This window comes from Mercurialis annua, linkage group LG1-X, assembly GCF_937616625.2.
Source record: "Mercurialis annua linkage group LG1-X, ddMerAnnu1.2, whole genome shotgun sequence".
NCBI classification, from domain to species: Eukaryota; Viridiplantae; Streptophyta; class Magnoliopsida; order Malpighiales; family Euphorbiaceae; genus Mercurialis; species Mercurialis annua.
In genome coordinates this window covers 44,896,788-44,917,504 of record NC_065570.1, presented here as the reverse complement: position 1 = coordinate 44,917,504, position 20,717 = coordinate 44,896,788, and the positions used below count along the sequence as shown (strand labels likewise).

At 33.1% G+C, this 20,717-nt stretch overlaps 1 protein-coding gene across 2 annotated transcripts; it reads right to left on the bottom strand.

The window, feature by feature from the left end:
- Nucleotides 1–1,626: 1,626 nt before the first annotated feature.
- Nucleotides 1,627–20,352, bottom strand: LOC126687078 (eIF-2-alpha kinase GCN2). Of its 2 annotated transcripts, XM_050381444.2 has the most exons (29): nucleotides 19,988–20,351; nucleotides 18,989–19,057; nucleotides 18,846–18,905; nucleotides 18,655–18,760; nucleotides 18,309–18,413; nucleotides 16,050–16,457; nucleotides 14,188–14,316; nucleotides 14,020–14,106; nucleotides 13,830–13,916; nucleotides 13,632–13,743; nucleotides 13,186–13,303; nucleotides 12,996–13,050; nucleotides 12,507–12,673; nucleotides 10,507–10,691; nucleotides 9,581–9,729; nucleotides 9,221–9,470; nucleotides 8,791–9,073; nucleotides 8,622–8,715; nucleotides 8,370–8,450; nucleotides 8,200–8,256; nucleotides 6,161–6,292; nucleotides 5,999–6,082; nucleotides 4,663–4,771; nucleotides 4,441–4,577; nucleotides 4,190–4,297; nucleotides 3,164–3,249; nucleotides 2,971–3,073; nucleotides 2,767–2,889; nucleotides 1,627–2,044 (listed from the first exon to the last, which is right to left on the bottom strand). In XM_050381444.2, exons 1-29 carry the CDS (start codon nucleotides 20,140–20,142, stop codon nucleotides 1,934–1,936), a joined length of 3,750 nt encoding a protein of 1,249 aa, XP_050237401.1. In that variant the 5' UTR covers nucleotides 20,143–20,351; the 3' UTR covers nucleotides 1,627–1,933. The 2 variants fall into 2 exon arrangements, with proteins under 2 accessions (XP_050237401.1, XP_050237408.1); XM_050381451.2 differs by lacking the exons at nucleotides 1,627–2,044; nucleotides 2,767–2,889; nucleotides 2,971–3,073; nucleotides 3,164–3,249; nucleotides 4,190–4,297 and having other exon boundaries at nucleotides 4,438–4,577; nucleotides 4,663–4,739; nucleotides 19,988–20,352.
- Between the last annotated feature and the right edge of the window lie 365 nt (nucleotides 20,353–20,717).

The window sequence follows — 20,717 nt, the reverse complement described above, 5'->3', positions numbered from 1 at the left end:
TTTATTTGGAAGCTCTTCACCCAGTAGTCTAATCTGATTAACCACCTTCATCAATCTATCGGTATAGTCTCTTATATTTTTAGAGTCCTTCATCCTTTAAATTTAACTCTCTTCTCAATTTAAGGACCTGCATTCTTTTTGGCTTATCATTACCACCAAACTCCTCCTTAAGCTTGTCCCATGCTTCTTTAGGTGACTCTAGAGTCATGATTCTTGTAAAAATCACATCTGATAAAAGCAGAGTGAATGCAAGTTAAAGCTTTATCTTTTTTAACAACTTGTTCGCTATGCTCTTTGATTTGTGCAAGCGTAAGGTTGGGCCTCAACGGAGCTGGTTCTTGCCCTATTTCAACAACATCCCAAAGATCAAAAGTTTTGAGATAAGTTTTCATCTTCACCTCTCAAATATGGAAGCTTTCTCCATTAAAGATGGGTGGTGGTGGTGGAGTGAATTATCTGGAAGCCATTGGAAGAGAAGAGGAATGTGGGTTTTTTTAGGTTTTGGCCCTTTGAGATCAAGAAGCTCTGATACCAGATTGTTGGAATTTTTAGACAGAAAATGAAGAGAGAACAGAGTTTTTTGTGGCGGAGTAAAAAGCTTAATATGTTGTATTTACAAAGCTATTTATATCAATACAAGTCTTACTTGAATGTTCTAGATTTTACATATCATATAAACTAATCTAGAACACATCATTGGGCTAATAGAGAAACAAAACAAATCAACCCATATATCAAAAGTAAAATAAACATAAACTTTGAGGCTCAATAGCTAAATACATGGCAATTGAATCATGAGCCGAGATCATAAAGAGCATACTGTGAGTTATCTATATTGACAGCAATACTGTCTTTTTTCTATCAGATTTGGTTCGCTCATAACCAATTATGCTTCAACAATAACGATATTCCTTTGGATAGTATATTCTGAATCTGCAATATTACGTTCTCATACTATAAGTCAGCAAATGAAGAGGAGAAGAAGACAGGGAAACACATCAAAGCTGGCTAGTCTAAACCAGAGGAGAACTGGCTAAAACTCAATACGAATGCTGGCAAAGTTGCAGGCAGGCAATGGGGTCTAGGATGCATCGTTCGCAACAAGAAGGAAGAAATGATGGTGGCTGGAAATAAATGCTTGGCGACTGATGTTGAGGTTATCACGGCAGAGGCAATTCTATTTGGTTTGAACATAGCAAAGGAGTGTGTATTTACAAACTAAATCGTTGAAAGTGATAACTCTCAGCTAATCAATGCTCTAAATCTGAGGCTGTCTATCTAAATGAATTTGATGATATAATTAGGGAGTTGTATGGCGAATTGTTCCAATCAGATTAAATGGAGTTTTGTGAGTCAAGAAGCTAATCGGATGGCTCACGAGCTGGCTGCTATGGTAAAGGATGAGGGTTTCTGTATATGGATGGAAGAACATTTTGCTGGTCTGGATGCTATTGATGCAATTTATGTGAGAAATTCAGGAATATGATAGTTTGGTTTTGTTTCTTTTCCTGTTTATTGTATTTGTTATCCATCAAAAAGTTTTATAAAAAAAAAATATTTCATTATTCTTGCACTTTAATCCAAATCGACATATAATCGAGGCCAGATATAAATGCAGCACAGAAATCAGCAAACAAAATTTGTTCATGTTTCATTAATGTTACTAGATATTTCCTTTTCCCTCTATTTTTATTTTATTTTTTTACAAACTTGTATATATTGACACAAACAGAAAAGTTCTTAAAATAAAGACTGCAAACATGTTTGAACCATCTAGTTACCTACCTTTAAGCTTGCATATTTTGCACACGAACCTTCAAAAAAACATTAACATATCTGTGTTAATGTAAGTTAATTTTTGAACCCCAGCTAGGTAATTTGAAAGTTGATTAAGGCCTGCTGACAAAAACCTATAAATTGCAGGTTCTCAAATCTAATTCCACACCGACGGATTTCTGAATTGTGCTGCAATTGCGTTCAAGAGAAAACTAATAAGCTTTTCTCTCTCAACTTCTTTCTCTTTCTTCAGTTCAAGATGCCGAACCTGTTAAATATTGATCGGCGGATCAAAAAAATCATGGCAACAATAGAAGTTAGCAAATACTAAAACTAAACTGAAGGATAGTATCATAATTCGGAGTCTAGTGTTCCCAAATACATTCAATTCAGCAACTCTGATCTTTTTACATTCAATTCAGCAACTGATCTTTTTCAGACATTTGAATGACCAATCGCAACCATGGGTTAAGACAAATGATTTACAAAGCATATTTTTTGGAAAAAAAAAAAGGATAAGTCATAGAATTTAACAAAGAAAAAAAAGAATAAGTCAACGAGTGAGAAATTTTTGATTCTTTGAAGAAATCAATTGCTTTTTGGTGTCATCAAATAGATAACTGAAAATGGATACTAGATATTTGAGTTTGAAAATTTCAACATATCAGCAAAGGGCCGTGCATACATGACAAATTCGTGATAAATTAGAGCTACAATCGAGTTTTTCTAACAATCACATGCACATTTAGTAGGATAAGGCAAAGGGATAGAAGAAAAAGAGAAGTTGGAGTAAAAGAAGGAAAGAAAGAATTTGACAATTCTGTCTATCTATCTCTCGGACGATGTTAATTAGGGTTGCAAGCTCAAGCCGATATAAAATCTTAAATGAGTTGCAGTCCGTAATATAATACCTTAACAAACCCTGTTTGTAATAGACCATCAATATAGAACACAATAATAAAATCCAAAATGATTTGTGGTCTTTAATACCTTAACAAAACCTGTTTGTGATAGACCAGCATCTGTTATGATAATAAGACATCTTATATCAAGCTCACTTGCATATTCATACTGATCAGTAAGACTTGGATCAGGAACAGGAACAATCTCAGCCTGACAATAATAGATAATTCATCAGAAGAAAGCAACTTGGCAGTTTTAACATCCGCGGTAAAACATTCCACTAATTCTAACCTTGATATTTGCCTCCCATAGTTCAGCAACTAGTTCCATTCTCTCAATCAATAAACCACCACCTCCTCTTGAACAAACAAGAATATTGGTACCAGCTTCATTTCTTTATCGATAAACACAAAAATGAAACCTTAAGTACTTATATCAAGAGTAAAATGAAAGATGATTAGAGACAAACTGAGGGAAACTCTACCTAATAGGTTTGAAATCCACAGGAGAATGCTGAATGATTGTTTCCAAAGCAAGGCTAGCACCAACTGCACCAGGAGGAAGTGTTTTCTGGACCCAGAAGAAGAATACATAAACAATAATAATAGCACATACAGTTATTAGTATTACTATCAGGTTAGAAGACAGCAATAAATCTCAGAAATGTAAAGGTAAAGTTTTTTCCCTTTAATTGTCAAAATTGTTTGACAAATTGCATGTGTATAATGTATAGGTACATAAACTAGTACATAAATTGATTTAAGTGCAGACAACCAGCCTCATAGGTAGCACGGACACGGGGAGACAGTACACTGGGACACAGACACGGCGTGACGGTATTATTTAAAGATTCCTATGTTAAAAATGGAGTTTCATGTCTGAAACGTCAAGTTTACGACACATTTTCAAATGTCGATTAAATGAAGTGTCCGTGCTACCTCTCATCTTATAAAGACTAGCGACTACTGTGAGAAACTCGGCAAAAATGCATTCTACCCAGCCTGATGCAAAACCACTTTGAGTGTGCTCAGACTCAATGAAGATACTGAACAATACATACAGACAATAATGATAAACTAGAAGATAAAGAAAACTTAGATCAAGTAACATTCCCCAAGAACAAAGCCTAAGGAATACAATCCCACATCTAAGTCACTGTTTATTAATAACGAAATCTTAACAGTTGCTGAATTCAAAATAACAATCACACTTCATTACCTAGGGAAAGAAAGCATGAGTGAAAGAAAAAATAAGTACAAGCCAGGCGCACTTGAGATAGACGGAGATTAAGAAGAGAAAAAATGATATATTTCAAACAAGAAATATACCGATTGTTTACGTCAGGTGATGCTTCATAAGCTATGCTGATTGGATATAGAAACACATCATGCAATTGTTGGAGTGTTTATGATGCACAAAAGGTTAGAGGAATCAAATTGTCTTTGGTGTTTATGCTAATGACGCTTAAGAATGAGAAAATGCAAAGTAATAGATCACATGCATGACTTACATATTTAAGATCCCACATCTGATGAAGTAAATAGTCATAGCGGCCACCTAAAGCAAGCAGTGTGCCTTCATTGATTGATCCAGGATTGTTATCCTTCGTCAAATATATCTGGGAAACAGATTACAGATTGTGATGCAAAAATATCATTAAAGATGGACATTTGTATTTATTTGATATATTGGAAAAACAGAGCCATATCAATGTGTATGCATGTAATTGTATCTATTCATGCACCTCTGAAGCAACTATACCTGAAAAAACAAATCTCTGTGATAATGCTCAGTTGGTGGCATTAATGCATTTATATAAACATGGTTTTCTATCTTCCAAACTCTTAAGTAGATAACAAGGTCCGACAACTCATCAAGGGCCTTCCGGATGCGATTTTCTGCAGTTGTGCGAACCTAGGGATAAGTAAAGAACTCTGTCTGATGAATGTTAGGAAAGCAACCAGGAAGCAATTAATTGCATACCAGCTGGGAGGGCTCCCCTTAATCGAGGAAGAGCTTGGTCCACAGCTCCACAGAACCGCAAACCGACAGTCTGCAACCTATTGACAACAGCTTCAGCTAAATTTAGTTCCTGAAAGAAAAATAATAAACAGAAAATAGATAAATCTACTTGCATGTCATAATAAAAATAAAAAAGTGTCTTATAAATGATACCTATTGCAGCCCTGATAAAACTAAATGGAATATTGACTGTGAAGTCCATAATTTTTGTTTCTCTTATTATTTCACCATCATAATTTTAGAGACAAGTCTATTTCTGTTGTACAAATTAGCTTTCACTAGATCTAACAGCAGAGAAACTTGCTTCCATTATTCTATGCCAGCAAATAAACACAATTTTGCATACAGCAGCAAAAGGAGCAAGGAGGATATTAGATAAAGCAAAAGAATCGGAATAAGAAAAAGAAAACAGGCCAATTGATTAACACTAATGCAGACAAATTCCTATTATACTTGTTTAGCACATAAATATGGTGACAGCGATGATCAATATTTATGATATGTCTGCCCACACTCAACCTTTATAATCCATGATTTGTAAACAAGGTCTTCATATTTTAATAAGTACAGAAGTCATTGTATCACTGTAAAACATGGATATGAACCCAGCCCTCATTCCTGATTTCCAAGAAAAATACTACTCCCTCCGTCCCAATAGAGTTGTCCACTTTGCCTTTATCACACAGTTTAATAAAAGCAATTATTGCTTATGGATTTTATAAAATTTTCCTTACTTTTCTTGTCATACCCCTATTCAATATAAAGTCCACTTGCAGTTTACTTTTAATTTACTCATTAGTGGATTTTAAATAGGGTTAATAAAGGAAAATTGAGTGTAAAAATTGGTTACCTTTTGAAAGTGACAAGAGTTTTGGGACAAAAATATTTCTCAAAGTGGACAACTCTATTGGGACGGAGGGAGTATTACATATTTTCAAACACAATAAGCAAAAGTCGTGAAATAGAGAGCCTTTAAGCCACCTCGATATGCAAATATATGATAAAATGCAAAATTTGAAAAGATGAACAGGACAATCATTGCATTTACCTTTATCTGAAGACAGATATCAAAAAACTTTGACTCAGAGACACAAGAGGATAACACGTGTGATGTTTTGAAGAATATAATTTAGTTAATGGAGACTCTTTTGCACATTATCTTGTTGTCCATACCCAAGTCAATAGATAATAAATTATAGTGTGGTAATTCAATTTTCATGACACAGAAAAAAAAAGACTAAATGTGCACATAGCTGTTTCTGGAAATAAACAAGTTTGTGTGATATGTTGCTTAAACCTGCAAAAGTTGACGCCTTATTACGACCCATTTCAATTTTCGTTCAGAGGATTGGGGACGCAAGGAGCCCATCACTGAAAGAAGCTTCATTGCGAAAAGAACATCTGTAAGTCAAACTTCCCACATACTCTAATGCATCAAAATATATTTATAAAAGCATACCTCTGCTACTTTCTGTCTATGTTCTGGTTTGATTCCTACCCAAGACCAAATGGCATCTAGAAGGTCCCCGTGATTTAAATGAATATCGCAGGAATCTAAGAGAAAAAAGCGAGTTACAATGTCCATTGTGACCTGAAAATGAGCCAAAAATATAATGAAATCCATTAAGTTCTACTAAAGGCAAGAAAGTAGTTTTAGAAGCATACACAAAACATCCATTATTTAGGTGATAATGGTTCATGTATTACAGCAGTTTATGAATGTCTACGTGGACTTGATTTTACCAAAGATGATAAGAACATGAGCCCCTTGATGTCATGCTGGGATAAACATTATCAATAATTTTATATCTGATTAGAGGACAATATTCATTTCACGCGTAGAGGAAGGGACCAGGACAATTGCTGTCATGTCTTAAGAAATTTGTGCATATTTCTTTGACCTAAGTACTTAATAGCTTGGGAAATTTGCAAGTATTAGAAAATTACAAACACAGCATATGAAGGTTTTGTTACCAAGACAAGGTGCACATTAACTTTACCACATTATACAAATATGATATGTACAGTTTAAAATGATAAGCAAGCAACAAGGAATAGTTTGAATCGTATTTGTCTGTAAATTTTTGTCATTATATGATGTTATGGTTCCTACTTAATATAACTGTTATTCTAAATAATGTTACAAGAAATTTAGCTAGAAAAGAATGATTATCAGCATCATACTATAGTCCGTTCAATGCTGCTTCCTTACCTAAAGGTGGTGAATGCTTGTTATATGTCATGATGGAAATGAGTTTATACCTAATCCTGTGGAAAAGGCGCTAAATTGTGACATTGTGCATTGGGATTAAGAGATCGAGTTTGTTCTGGCAAATTGTTTTAAGTCAGAATGACTCGACTCATACCAAAAATGAACCACATCCTTCCATGTGTATAAATCCTGGTTAGTTTAATAGTGTCCCCTTTTCCACAGGAAAGAGCATAGTTATCAAAAGCGCGCCTCAGGCGTGCCTAGGCGCTAGAAAAGCGCTAGGCGAGGGTGGTGCGCCTGGGTGCGCTTCGGGTGCGCTTAAGGCATGAAGTGCGCTTTTTCCAGGCAAGAGACATTGTTGGAAACCCTATTTTTTTGTATTTGTTAAAGTTTTGGGCTTTGGACTTTGAGCTTTTAAAAAATCAAATATAAATAAAACAATTAATGAAAACAGAAGCCTTACAAATATAAAAATATTGCACTTAAAAACTATTATGCTCAAGACTCCTCTATCTTGATCGATGATCTTGTTTTTTATCACATTAAAATAAGAATCAAGGTCATGGACAAAGAATCATGTCATCTGAGCAAGCTTTTATATATCTATAATAGGTATTTAACTTTTTTACGTATATGCGCCTAGATTCACTCGGGCGTGCGCTTTTTTTGTGCCTAGCGCCTCGGGCTATTTGAGGCCCTTTGCGCTTTAGGTGCGCAAGAGACTTAAACTAAGGAGGCAACCATTGGTGATAAGTCACGCACATGGACAGGCTCATGTGCGAGGTAGAGAGAAAATATCAAAATTTCATTATGAATCATGACTCCGGCACTTTCATGAAGAAAGATTTCCTTCATCCGATAGTCTTAACAACCTAAAATAATAAAACGAGAATGAACTATCAAACTTATCATTTAAAACATAGAAAGCAAAGGAAGATAGACATGCTATGCAGAGCTCAATATCTATTATGTTTAGACCAATTTCTATATATATATATCTAGATAAAATCCCTTCACAACAGGCTAAGGAATGGAATTTAAAGAGAAGTTTCTCCATTGTTTCATTTGTTTGATGAACTTTTACATTACTACACAAGCTACTCTTTCTGTGTTTCAAACTGTTGGTTTATAAGTTAATTTCTCACCATAGAAATTCATTTTAGTTTGCAAAAAAATTTCCCTGATAACAAACTACTTAATTCTGTAAAAAAAATCCATAATTTCCTAGCAAAAATAAGTTCGTTCAAAAGCCTATAAGCCAAAAGGAAGAGGGATGACAATAGAACCTTGATAACCTCTGCTTCTGTAAGTGCCGACACACCTCCAATTATGTCAAAATCACCCTGTCAATATTTACAAAGAAATATATAATGGAGCAAACATTTGGTTACTAATGTCATGCAATTTTATTTTAAAATCACAGAAATAATTAGCATATCATTCTCATAATAAAAACCTGTAGATAGCGATTTGGTGGTGAATGGCCAATCGCTCTCCTATAAACAGATGATATTTCATACCGTTTGAATGAAGATTTCTACAAGGGACAATTACAAGACATGAAAGTCAAAATAAATATGTGCAAATTGCAATTAACAAAGTGAACATTATGACAATAGAATTGTTTAATATAATGCTAATCTTAGTTATCATAAACTAAAAGACTAGTCAAGACTAGTAAATAAATAACTCTTCTATGATCCAATACCTGATTTGCGATTAGCCAATTAACAAAAGGCAGACGCAATTCTTGACAAAGCTCAAGCAAATCACCCCCGTGGGTCAAAAGTTTAACAGTTGTCCTTCATGTTAAAAACTGAAACTTATTAGCCAGCTTTAGCACTGAGATGAAATATTACTTATGTTAACAAACCAACCTAGAAAATTGTGGACAGTCATCTAATAAGTGCATTGGTATTATTTCCAAATGCTTTGCACAATGTCGTTTAAACACTTCCCTTGCAGCCTCGGTGACATAATCACGGAGCTCAGTGTCCACATCTGCATACTGGAGGCAGCTACTATTATCCCCACCCATTCCTGATTGACTGGCATGTTGGTGCTCGTTTTTCATGCTTAAAGTCTCTTCATCAAAGATAGAATTGACAATTTTGTCATACACACTTCGATCTTCAGAAGTTTGCATTGTTTTCAGAATATCTGGAAACAAAACACACAATGCAGCAATAAGGATCAATAGGATGATAACAAACGCCTAACAAGCCCTAAATTTTGTTAATATTATCCTTGAACTTTGTATTTCTCATAATATTTAATATGAACTCAAGCTCTCATTTCGTTACGTACTATCCAACAACTCAGATTCCATTCTCGGGGGAAATGCATGCTTTAAAAGATCTGTAGCAGATGGACGATCGGATGGACTTGGAGACATCATTCGCTGCAATAAGGATGCTTGCTCTGGAAATTGAGACACCCATGAAGAAGGAAGCTCTCCTTTTTGCTTCAAATCAGAAAGGACAACATGTCTCTCCATGGCAGTCCCGAACGGGTGCCAAACCTCAAAAAACACAACTCCTAAACTATACATGTCGACCTGAAATAATTGTCATTAATCATGTTAACACGAAAATCCCTTATATCTAAAGCTCAATGCACATACACATTATTACGATTTGCAAGAGAATACTTCTACCAAATAGTTACCTTTTCATCGATCTTTGGCCATCCTTGCTCAATTTCAGGTGCTGTGTAAAAATATGTTCCAACTTGACCAGTTCTATCCGTTGAAACTCCAGTTGTATCTAAAGATAAGGTCCCATCCTGATCTAGCTGCTCAAACTTTAAGAACTTGGCTGAAACAAAAAATTAGTAGAGCTTTATGTTACTTTTCTTCAAAATCCTTTTATATAAATAGAATTTAACTTTAGCTGGTATGCATAAAGTGCTTTAACAAAACGTCTCCATCTTTCAAATGCAAAGGTCCAAACTAGGAAAATGATAACCTAATTACATTCTTCGACATTTTAACAGCCACGGTACACGCACCGATTAATAAACTACATGCTATGAAATTATTCGTTTATTTAAGCAAGTGAAAAGAAAAACAATATAGTTTCAAAAGTTGAATTTGAGAATTTTAAAACTTCTAGCATCGAGTGTAACTGCTATAAAGTAATTGAAATTACATTATGATTTCCAATTTTCAAGTGAACAAAATATTTTAAAGGATTACATGATATTGGTTTCTTTGTTTCTGAATTCTTAAAAGAACCGGTAGCGCAGATATTAATGTTATAGGTTTAAAATAGTCGTACTCATGTTAGTGCCAATTGATTAAAAACAAGAAAGAAAAAATATCAACGCCTTTTTCCTTGGCTTATATAACACTAAAAAATTAGCAATACATGTGAATGCATGTTATCGTTAATACATGTTACTACATGTGTATTGCACATGCCATTGTAGTTCATGCACCCAATTGGCTTCAATATATTTCTGTCTTACTTTGGTACACCACAGCAGTCAAGTTAACGACTCACATTGGCAATTAACAAGTACACATCGATTATATCACAGAGAACATTTATGGAAGTGAATGAAATAATCCAGATATGAAAGTAGGATCTTACCAAGACCAAAGTCACCGATTTTTACATCATTCCGAGCATCAAAAAAGATATTATTAGGTGTTAAGTCTCGATGGATAATTCCCTGTCCATGAATGTGGGCCAATCCTTCAACAATTTGTCGAAATAGATGCCATGCCAAATCTTTGTCAAAATGACTATATGATTCTAAAACTTGACGAAGAGTCCTTCAAATAATGGAAAAGGAACATTACATAAAAATTGATCCAGAAAATAAATAATGAGAATTTTATATATGAAATAAAGAATAAAAGATTAAGTACAATATATTACCAAATAGAGGAAAAAGAACTACCATCGACATATACTCTTCACTTAAGCAAACTGTTAGATTCCATCTTAAAACCAATAGGTATTAAGTGGAGATGTCCAACCAAATTTAAACACATTTTCAATCACACACACAACCAATGTGGGATATTCCCACTTCAACACTCCCCCTCACGCATAGCGTGTCCAGGCCGAGTAACCAATCCCTCATCACGCATCTAATGTGGGCCGGGCCAAATTTAAATTGTGTAAATGGACAAGCCTCTCATACCATGTTAGATTCCATCTTAAAACCAATTGGTTTTAAGATGGAATCTAACATAAACTACCTTAAATTAAAAAATTTATGTCATAAATTCCCCTTGTATTCATGAAGAAAATAGGATGAAAGATAGAAAGACTACTTCATAAGTAGAAGAATAAGAAAATAAGTAGGAGGAAAAAGCAAACTTCGACTACTACGAGAGCGAGGAAAAAAACACTAAAAAGCAAAATTATCCTTTTTGTTAATTGTAAGGCCACAGAAGGCTCCCTGGCGGAGACCAACATTTATTAGGAGTATCCTACAAAAAAAATTGAAATGCACAAGCAAATCCCACCCAAAAAAATTCCTTACATTTCTCCCAGCTATAGAAAACCACATAAGGTTGTTAAAAACCACTTTAGATCAGCATCCATGAAAATTTAAACTCTTTGGAGATGAATATTTTATTAAAATGATAACCACATAGCAAAATATAAAATGAAAAAAATGCCAAAAGGTGTCGCATTATGACCATATAAGATTATTATGAAATTATCCGCAAAGAAATGCTATGGAGTTCTCTAGAATTCAAATATTTTTTACCTCCCTATTCCTAATTAAAATATTCAATAAATTGAGTCTCAATTTGTGATAAGGTAACCCAAAAATAGAGCACGTTGAATGGTGCAAAAACAATAGAGGAGAGAAGTGAAACCCATAATGTAAAGTAAAACCACTACAAAGTCAAATTGTTGCGACTAAGAATAACATTATTTATAGAAATTATTCATTTATCGGTAAATGAATAATCTAATAATTTATTGATAGGTGAATACTTATTAATTTATAAACAATTATTTCAATCAAAATTTAAATATATTTATACATAAAAAAGATATGGTCAAATTTAGTTGATATATATATTCAAAGAAAAAACTCTAATATTATGAATTTAATATGATATTTAGTTGATATACAAAGAAGAACAAATGACTTTACATGCATATTAATAGTTCAATAAAAGTTGTCCAAAAGACTTCTAAATTATGAATTTTAAATAAAAAAAATTATGTGTTTGATGAGTTAATAAAGTATATTTTTGTTCAGCCTTCGCCCTTCAAAAGTTATTTAAAAAAAAATCTTCTTATGAGTTTAGGGAGATTACTAATTTAGTAAATTAGCTCGAGTTGGCACCGGAAAAAATTATAATTGAAATTAATTTATCGAGGTTTTACTGTAGAGTAAAACTTATTCTCAACTTTTTATCTATACAAAAAGTAATAGTTCTACGAAACCAAGTTAGATGCATGCACAAAAAAATTGGTTTTGCACATCAATAGTCAATTAATGCCAATTTTTTTCATTATAAACAGAATAAATAAGGAAACAATTAATCTATCTCAAAACAACAAAAATACTAAGAAAAGAAAATTCCAAAAAGGAAAAAATAATATGAAAGTATTATTACCTGGGGCAATACTCCATTTGAATGTATAAATATGTTGAATCAATTTTACTATCTTGACCAATATCAGCCGAAAATGCACCTCGGTAACTAACTGTGGAGCTTATTGTTGTACTAGAACCCCAACCAGTGTCACCAAAAGAACCAGCAACTCCTGTTTCAAACCATGCCTGAAAGTTTTTGTAAATATGGCAATCATCATATATGAGTAATGTTTTCATAACTCTACATTGCCAAACAGCTTTAGATATTGTCCAAACAGTTACAAAATCTCTTTTCTGAAAGCATTGTTCTTTTGTCATGTAACAAACAAAATTAATGAAACTTCTAGCTCATTGAAAAAAGTCAATATCATGAGTTATATTTAATTTTTAGTAACTACTAATAATTTAGCACATTGTTTTTATCCCTTTTAAAATCAACTCAAAATTTTTTACTAGTCAACAATCAACCATATAGCAAAAACTAAATATAAAAATAAAAAACTCTAACCTGATAGTATCGGACAACATGTAAGTGCTGCAAACGTGAAAGTGTCGATACTTCCCTGAACACAATGGACATTCAAATGAATCGAAATATATTATAAAACAAACTCCTAAAATTAATCAATAGTGCAACATATCGTGCTTTTTGAGGTAACTACCTCAAATGCATTTCCTAAATTACATAATAAATATACCTTAAAATTCGATCATCAACAGGCAAGTTTTTGTCCTTGAGCCTAATTTTCTTCACTGCATACTGCCTTCCATCGAGCTTATTTTTGCATAGTACAACATGACCAAAACCACCATGACCTTGGAATATTAAAAAAGAAACTCTTTAGTCAAAATTTTCAGTAAATATTATACCATTTGGACTTAACCATCCAATTTTAATGATGATGCAATAAGCAAATGTGCAACAAAGAGCCAAATCCATGTGATATAGGAAACTCTAGATCAACCCTATTTTGCCCAAAATATGGTTTCCAGCATACATTATCTACCCTGGCGACAATTAAATACATCAAGGCTTCTTCTTTTTTCTTTAACTCAAACAACTAAGAGCTATAGGCTCTAGTATTATATACTCAAAATGTAGACACATATATAGTGATAAAACTACAGTTAAGAAATAAAATACCAAGAGGTTGTAGCTCTTCAAAGTCATTCAGATATCGGGAGTTTGGGAGAGAGGTATTAGGTTCTTCTATATCAGATGCAGGTTGCCAAAATTGAGAGACTGTGGAAGCTGCCTGTATAAATAATTAAAACATAAACAAATATTGAGTTCTATTATTTCTTTGTAAGAAAAGAATGATAAAGAGAATGTATGACAAACCATGTGTTGACGGAAAACATGATCAAAAGTCTTGTTAAAGATTGAAGATGGTTTACAAGCTAAATCCCGTGCCCACTCAGAAAATACCTGAACCAAATCATGTATTATCATAAAAAAATAAAAAAATAAAGCAGTTGAAAATTCAACTCACAAGGAAAAAAAAATTATCGTAGAGAGAAGTAGAACATACACCTAAATCGCATAGCTCTGTAGTTAGTTGGGGTACAGCATCACCTGATACTCCTTTTGAAGCACAAACAAGGCGAAACATATGAACCTGATGAAAATGTAGTTACTGGTTTGCATATTGGATAAGCTCAACATGTAAGGAAAAGGTAAGATAAAACATAAAAAATACCATCATTAGATCCTTTTCAATGATATGTGTTGAATGATCATGACCTAAGGATGCAGAAGACGGCAACTCCCAAGGCTCACTTTCAAGATTGACATCATCTTCTTCTTCACTCTCCTCAGAAGAAGAATCCTGTAAGAGATTCATTATAAGTTTTAAGTTAAATCCAAATAATGCCATTAGAGTGAAGGATCTGAATAATGAGAACAAACAGGAGCATCAACAATTTGTTCAAAAAATTTAAATCCAAAATGATCTGATTAAATTCATTTGAAGATATGGTTGTCATGCAAAATTATGAAATCAATATTCAATTAGAGCTACTATGACCCGTATCTACAACACAAGACCTCATCCATTAATTCCTCATGTATTCTTGTGATAACAATAGGACTATCAAGGATTGTACAATCCTGGATAGGATGGACAACACCAAAACAAAGTATAGAACAAAAGAACTTAAAATTAGGTTATTTATACAAAGCTAGAGAATACCCAATTTGAGCATCAATTTCATAGATGTTGATACTTAATTTTTTATTTCTGATTTTTGAGGTTAATACTTAATTTTTTTTTTTTTTTTTGAAGAAATGATACTTAATTAAATATAAAATAAATGAGACAAATCAGTGTTTACCGTAGTCTTGAATAAGCACCAATGATCATAGCTAGTGCAGAGTTCATATAGATGCAGGTTCACTCCTTTAAAATTTAGCTAATGGCAATCACAGTAAAGTTACTGTATTAGCTTTTCCTAAGCATGCAGCACATAGACCAGGAGATAATAACATACAAGGTCATCTAACATAGACAATTGGTGATTAGCAAAAGAAAAACTTATCATTTGTAGGTTTGACAGTTTTTCTTTTATATGGGAAACCTAATTTCATTACTATGAGTTTAAGACTTTCATGCCCAGAGTCCCTGCAAGTAGCTGATAAATGCCTACCCTTTCATTTAACTACAAGGGACTCATACATTGTTTTTTTCTTTTCCTTTTCATGGGTTGATTGGAGGTACAATGTTTTAGATGCATTCTCTTTCGCTAGTCCCCACCATGTCCCACCAAAATAAACAAAATGAACAATCCTTTCCCATGAGAGTTGCAAACCATGGGATTTGTTTGCTGAATATCTTCACAATGAAACTGAACTCGTGAGGCAAGAAATTTCTAAGACAATAGCTGTCTTCCCATACTCAATCCCCAATTTCAGTAAGTTAGTATGCTACAACCAGCACTTGTGCGTATTTTGACATGAAAGATATGTTCTGTACGTTGTTTTGAACTCTGAGATAGTTCCTATTTTCTACATATACAAACACTATAAAATAAAACCAACCTTACAAGTTACATGCTATCCACAACATACGAGCAGTTAAATTTATCAGATATGTCATTATCTTGTATATTTTGATCCTCTAATACTTCTTAATTCCTGTGTCTCATCTAGAGATGTGGTCTTTTCACATACCATTCTCTAAAACTCAGCTTCTACGCTTAGAGAATCAATCAAATATATATAACTAAAAAAGGATGCAAAAAGATGGAGTGCCATATATCTCTTCAGATTCTTTCCCCTATACCAAACAATAACACTAAATCTGAATTATAAGTATGCATCAAAAATTAATCCTGAGTAAAAATTCTTAAGCAACAGCAGACATAAATGCAAAATCGAAAAACTGCAAGTCAAAGATTTTTGATAAAATGATATGCCCATTAAAAATTACAATGACAGAGAGCATCATGAGAAAATTAACATTTAGCTCATCAAAAAGATAGAGAGAACCATAGAAGCATTAAATATTAACAAATTTAAGAATGCCTACACAAAAACAAACAAACTGTGCCCGACATTACTGACCTCCTCGCCTCCCGTATCATTCTGAATTGATTCCTCTGTCAAAGATCTACTTGAATCAGTCGATATGTTCTTACAATCTTCCTCACTCTCTTCCTCAAGGGCATCTAACTTGGCACCGGGAGATAGAAATGGACCTTGCTTTATATCTTGCACCGGTGATGGCTTTATGATCTTATCTAATTTATTATCTTGCACCGGTGATGGCTTTGAACCATCTGACAAAGATTTTATTGAAGAATTTACTCTAACATCATCCACTGCGACACCCCATTGCCATGACTCTCCAGAACCACTAAAGATATCTATAAAGCCATAAACAAATGGCCCACGTAAAGAGCAATCCTTGTCACTTGAAATTGCAATGCCCTGAAACAACTTTCCATCGCTATCTGTAGCTGAGCATAAAACCTATCATGAGATATTACAATAAATCAAAACACAGCCCAATATATGAAATGCAAAGGAAAAAAAACAATAGGATAGCAGAACCCAGTGAGGACACAAAGTATTCATATAGAGGGTCCAGTTTGAAAAATTAAAATAAACTTCTAAAAAATAGTATTCATAAAATGTATAAAAATTATAAATTACTAATTAGTAGCAACATTTTTATAAATGCATCAATCAATACAAATGCTTCATAATTCTCTTATACTTCACGATAGTCTAACTTATTTATACATTGTTATAATTAAACAAAAATATTTCAATATTCAAATCACAACTTTCCAAACATAACATCTAAATAATCAAATTAAATAATTGATTATTATATTAGATAATCAAGCTAAAAAGTTATTTACTTTAGCATTTTACTCTTATATTAAAAACAAATCGATATAATTGCAGAATTGAAATATTTGTTTACTTGAAACATGTCATCAAAACAAAATCCAAAATATTATACATATTATGCATATTACCTTAATGTTATGAACATTGGATATTTGTAAATTGTAATTATATGGCTGGGCGGAGACATCAATGAAAATTGTGGTTAGGGAAAAGCGATTAAAGAAATTTGATGAAGAATAGAAAAACAGTATTTATTTTTATAACACTTGTTTTTACTTGTTATAAGTTAGTGTGTAGTTTTGAAAATTAAGTGTACAATAAACCTTCAAAATAAAATAGGGGGTCCAATGCTGCCATGGCCTTTGTTCCCACACGTCAGTGGTAGAACCTATAGAAAACTATCTTAACCTTACACTTCATATTGACTCTGCAATCATTAAAATATACTCTATCGGTCTCATTTTAGAAATCTCATTTCATTCTATACAAAAATTAAGAAAGCATTTATTAAGCTATGTTTTCCCACTTTACCCTTATTAATGGTAGTTGAATTTTCCATATAATTTATTTTAGCATGACCAAAGAAGGAGGGAAAGAAGAAAATTTATTATAAAATTACTCTAAAAATAGAAATGATCCTTCTAAAATATGGACATCTCAAAATGGAAAGTGGGACTTATAAAATGGGACAAAGGGAGTAAACATTATGTTTCGAGTGACATAAATCTGCAACTTTACATCATATAGGAAGTGATGTATTAGATTACGTTCAAAAATATAAAAATTACCCTAGGCAAGATCATATCCTTGAGCTATAAAGCCAAAAAAATGCTTTAACCAAGCTTAAACATTCTTCATAAATTAGCAAAATATTAAACTTAATATGTCACATGAATTCAGACATTAAAAAGGAATTATTTCTATTTTCACGTGTCATGTGGAATTCACAATTCAGATTGATGTTAAACACTTTTTCATACGTTTGTGACTGTTCTATTATAGTTTCAATATTCAGGAAATAAATGGTGGGACTGGCATCACAATAAGCACAGGCTGAGGAGCACAAAAAACAGTGGGAAACAAAATCCAACAAGGACTTAGGTGATAAGACTTAAAGAGAATCGGAGCAATAACATACAAGAGACTGAATGAGTTCAGTCATAGAAAATGTTGTTCATTAATAATTTATATTGGGCATCCCTGCGACCATGCCATACATTGATGCACCCTTAAATTCAGAATGATGAAAATTGTAAATGATAAATTGAAAGACGGAGATAAAGCAGATAGCCAGATTTTAAGTTAGTCGATAAACCAATTGAAAAATACCAGAAACTAATTAAATGACTAAAAAATTGCCAATCAATAAATTCTTTGAAAGTAACTGATGCCTTGGTAGAGAAATGCATGTAGCATATTAATGAAAAATGCAAACAGAAAATATATTAGTGTGGAAAAGCTTACAGATTCAGGTGCTGGACCCACTGGAACAATTTCAGACAAGAACTCTTGCGCAGCCTCTACCAGATTAAAAATCATAACTCGTCCTTCCCGTGCATTTAAAGTCGCCTAAGTATGAAATTGACAATAAAAGCAGGCCAAGTGACTACAAAAGGAGAAACATAAAATGCCTTGGATGGAAGTGATAACATCCAATATCAAATAGTGCGCTAACTTTATCAAAAACTAACAGTAACCATCAGCTGTAATTTTTTATTCAACTTAAAGCATAAAGACCAGTTAAAGAGCTCCTAACAGATACACTGTTAGAACTATAAGAACTATACAGGACTGCTAGGACCAGATTTACCTGGTCATGAAGAAGAGACAAAAGATTATCCACATCAGTTTTTGTCAAACCCTTCTCTGGAGTAATCTGCAACTTTGGGCACTTAAAAGGATACCCAGGTAAGAACCTATGAAAAAGTAAAAGAAGAAGAGCCGCGATCAGGGATATGCAGAAGCCTAAAGTGCAAACAACAGGAATGCTGACTCACCTACCTGGCTGAAAGCAAAGCAGAAACATCAAGATCCTCATAGCCCATGTCCTTCGAGTAAGGCCTAATCAAAATCAAAAGAGCAGCAATTATGAAAAGATCATAATTCAATTTCAAGTATTCATGTAACATCACTATAACATCCACCTGATCTTGATAATGATTTGAGGAGGCGACTCTGAAACAATTCTGCAGTCTTCTTGAAAGATTGCACATCTAAAAACCATGACAACAGATAAAACATGAATATACAATCTGAAATTAAGGGTTGCACTGGTAATGAGGCGAGTCATGTGCAAGTAATCAAACAGTTACACTTGGCTTCACTGTAGCGGCTCTGAGACTTATTCATGAATTTTGCTATTGCACCAATATATTTTAGTTAGACTTAGGATTAGGTTTACTATTTAATGCTTAACAACTCGAGATCGATTCCAGCTCATTCAAATTTATTAACACTGCAATAGATAATTAGTAAATAATTTTAAGAAAATTTCTGTAATCTTGTCAAGCTTCCATATCTTAAATAGTGATATAAGTCAACTAAAAGCATAAAAAAAAAATCCAAACATGAAAAATAAAAACCTAAATGATCTTTGAGCAAGTTTCAACCCTCAAGCTTCTAAATCAAGTGAAGTTTGAGAGGCGCACAGTGCTTAACTACACCAATAACATTTCATATGCTTACAAAGAATGAAAGGCAGTTCATTTGCATATATTATTTTGATCTGACACAACTACATATCTAGGAAAAATCACACATGTATGCTCAAATAAATTCACAACCAAAAACATCACAGCATTTCTTTTCGAATCAAAATGCTAAATTAATCGGAGTAGCTCTCCGTGCTTTGAATTGTAAATTCGGTGTCTGTAATAAGATGCCAAAGCTGCATCACAAATTCAAATTCCAACAATTTCAAAACACTATCACTGTCCATTGCAATTTTACATATAATGAATTGTATTTATCAAACAAACATATAATGAATTGGCTATTCAATCATCTTCTAACCAATGCACAAGTTAATTGTCATCCAAACACAAAACCAATCATATAGGTCCAAACTTGATCCAGTGGAATGCAAGAATAATACTAATCTAATGTGCAATTCATATGATACACCATTAGCTAAAAAAACTTACAGAGCGGTTATTTCCTCAGCAAGAAGTTCATTATCATCACCAGCATTCGAAGCATGATGATGATCTTTCAGCTGTGTCCTTCCTTTATTCCGCCGTCCACTCCCGCCGCCGCCGCCGCCGCCTCCTTTCTTCTTCTTCTTTGAAGTATGCCCCATTATTCACCAATTCCTGTATATGAGCAGACAGGCAGCTCAACAAAACGCCGCTTTATTCAAAACAAGCTCGCCAAACAGGCAACCCAACGATAATTATTTCTAAAGCAAATATCAAGAAAGAATCACTGAAATTTCGAGAAAAATAGTAACAAAATATTAGGGAAGAATGGCTGCTAAAAATGATTTGATTTGGTTTGTTTTGTCAGTCTTTAAGAGGATTAGCATGGGCCGTGTATTTTATTTATGAAAAAATTAGGATAATACTCTATTTTTTAAAATAATTTGATTTCCTACCTCAATAAAAAAAAAGATAGAGAAAATATCTCATCATTCTAATGCTTTTACTTTTTTACTTTAAAGCATGTTTATATTATGATTATACCTACTTTTTATTAATTTTTTACTCCAAATATATTTTTACTCTTATTATATGACAACTGTCATATTTTTATTTTCTTTCTCTCTCCTCCTTCCTCCTCCTTCTTCTTTTTCTTCTTCTTCTTCTTCATCTTCGTCAATTTTTTTCTTCTTTTTTATTTCTTCTTTTCTTCTCCATTTGTTTCTTTCTTCTCTGT